The sequence below is a fragment of the Plasmodium fragile genome (genome assembly GCF_000956335.1).
Source record: "Plasmodium fragile strain nilgiri unplaced genomic scaffold supercont1.19, whole genome shotgun sequence".
In the NCBI taxonomy this organism is placed as follows: Eukaryota; Apicomplexa; class Aconoidasida; order Haemosporida; family Plasmodiidae; genus Plasmodium; species Plasmodium fragile.
This window is the reverse complement of record NW_012192599.1, coordinates 214,685-217,349: the sequence shown is the minus strand read 5'-3', so window position 1 is coordinate 217,349 and position 2,665 is coordinate 214,685. Positions and strand designations below refer to the sequence as shown.

General features: G+C 35.4%; 1 protein-coding gene across 1 annotated transcript; it reads left to right on the top strand.

Moving 5' to 3' along the window:
- Window positions 1-191: 191 nt before the first annotated feature.
- Window positions 192-816, top strand: AK88_02065 (uncharacterized protein; the record flags this gene model as incomplete). The annotated part of the gene is made up of 3 exons (XM_012479699.1): window positions 192-284; window positions 493-609; window positions 754-816. 3 exons carry the CDS (start codon window positions 192-194, stop codon window positions 814-816), a joined length of 273 nt encoding a protein of 90 aa, XP_012335122.1.
- Between the last annotated feature and the right edge of the window lie 1,849 nt (window positions 817-2,665).

The following is a 2,665-nucleotide window of genomic DNA, read 5'->3' as shown; positions in this document are numbered from 1 at the left end:
GACGATAGGGAAGACCCCAATTTACCAAGCGAAAAAAAAAAAAAAAAAAAAAAACGCCTACGTACAAGTTTATACGTATATGTATATATATATGTACGTCCTTATGTGTGTACATATTCGTCGCGAGGCGTAGCGAGCACTCTTTTGGAACCCAAGCCGAGGTGGAGAGGCCACCAAAGAGAAAGGAATAAATGAAGGAGCAAAACTGTTACGAAATAGTTGTTAAAAATGAGTCGGAGAACGTACAAAAACATGTTGCGGGATGTCTGGAAAGGGTGAAAATGGTAAACGCCCATTTGATAAAAAAATTTGCCTCCATTTTTACTACATACCCGTACGCAGCGTTAGGCTGTTACGCTGTCACGCTGTCACGCTGTCACGCTGTAACGCGGACATGCATGCTAAACCGCAACCCTCGGTGTACAATACCCCCGTTCTTGACCCGACCCCCGCTCCATTATAAACCTACCGCTCACTTTTTTTTTCCCAAAGGGAAATGTAAAAATCGTAGGAAAGCAACATGGAATTGCCAAGGCGTTCACTCTGTTGGAGTTGTTGAAAAAGGAGACCAAGGAAATGAACCACAACATACGATACAAAAACTTGAAGGTAATGGGACGAGCGATGCGGTTGCAGCCGTTTAAGAGAGCGCGTGGCGATAATATGCCTCTTACCTATATGCGTATGTATGTACCTACGTACCTGTGTGTATATATTTACATACACGTGTACATATGCCCCTCCCCACTGTAGGCCACCGGACCTGATAGAAGAAGATCCCTCGAAATTAACATATTCCTGTCTCTGCGAAATTAGGGCACATCGTTTACCCCTTCATCACCCTCCGCTTGTTTCTGTTCATTTTTCTACCTTTTTTTTTTTTTTTTTTGTGCCACTCTGTTTTTTGTGTTTTCTCCCCTTTGGACCTGCCCCGCCCTTGGGGTCTTTTTCCCACTCCCCCCCTTCTCGTTTTCTTTTTTTGTAAATCATTTGTCATTTTCTACAGTGGACAATTTGTACGGCGAGATGGAATGATCTTTGAGTTAATAATATTCCCTTGCGTTTTTAAAGTTTTTGTAAACCGCTGAGTCTTATTTTTCGTGACTAGGAATATCAATCGTACTGTAAGTATTTTTTCATGTTCCCTTCCCCTCTGCGTTTTTACATTTGTGCCTGCTTATGTATTTGGCGTAACGCCTTACGTATTCTTGTGTTACATGTTCCTTTTTTTTTTTTAAATATTGCTCCACTGTAATGCTCTTTAACAATTTTGTAGAATGTTCAAATGGCCCTTTCCCATATTGTGCGAATTTAGCATGAAGGATTAAAGGTGTCGTAAAATTAGGGTTTTCTTTTTTTATAAAAAAAAAAAAAAACGTGAGCAGCGTCGTGCCTATGTGCACATACCCGCACGAGGACACTTGTACACTGCACATTTTTGCGTAACGTTGTATGACTGCGCAAGGACGTTGCTCGTTAGGCAGCAAGTAGGACCCCGCGTCCAATCCCCTCCCCCCCAGCGCACACGTACATATGGTCTCAAATACAATTATGGTAAACCTTTTCATGCGTAAAAAGTTGTATCCCTTACGCAGTTGCCCCACACAGGTTGCTTTTCACCCTTGTAGAAAACTACATCCAACACGTGAATGAAAGAATGGTGATTTGATGTCCTCACAATTGCATATTCAGGTTTTCACCCGTAACATATCACACCATGTTGAGTTATATTCCTTATGGCAGACCCCCGAAATTGGTCATATGGGTCACTTTTCCTTTTTGGATAAGGACATATTACAAATCATTCCCGTACCCACATAAAAAGATACCATATGTATATTATAAAACAAAAACAGCGCTTCGCCTTTTAGCTAAACAGTGCTACCTCGTGTTCTCCTCTTTAGAGCACCCAACGAAAAGAATTCAAAATGGTCTGTAAACTTTAAACCACACAAAAACTAACATGTAGAAAAACCGTTGGGGTGCAGAAGAAAGATTTTTTTTTTTTTTTTTTTTTTTTTGAACGCAATGCTTAATTTAATAAGTTTGATGTGTGCACTAAAAGCTGTACATATGTGTTTATCATGATAATATTTTTAAAATAAAAAAAAAAAAAAGAAAAAGAAACTGCAATGTGATACACATGGAATTGGAATAGCTAAAATAAGTAAACATATAAAAATGTATTCTTACTTATTTACTTTTATTTACTACACTTATATTTGTTTATTCATGTTCATATACACCATGGATAAAAAAAAAATTATAACTTTTGAAAAATTTTAAAACGTTATGCTTCTATATTAACTTTAAAAAAAAAAAAAAAAAAAAAAAAAAGAAGAATCTTAAAATAATAAAAACTTGTATTTCAATTTTTAATATTTTATTTTAAAAAAAAAATACCTCATCGTTTTTTTTTTTTTTTTTTTTTTCGTACACTGATGTATCAATTATGTATGTTTAAACTTTTTCTACACTTCTTCTTCACGTGCGGGTAAAGTTTCTATCAAACTTTAAAATTGCGCATTTATTATTAATAAAAATCAGTACCTATCAAGAGATATATATATATATATGTACATAATCTGTTGTATAAATTCCATGTTTTTTTTTTTTTTTTTTTTTTTTTTTTTTTTTTTTTTTTTTTTTTTTTTTTTTTTTTTTT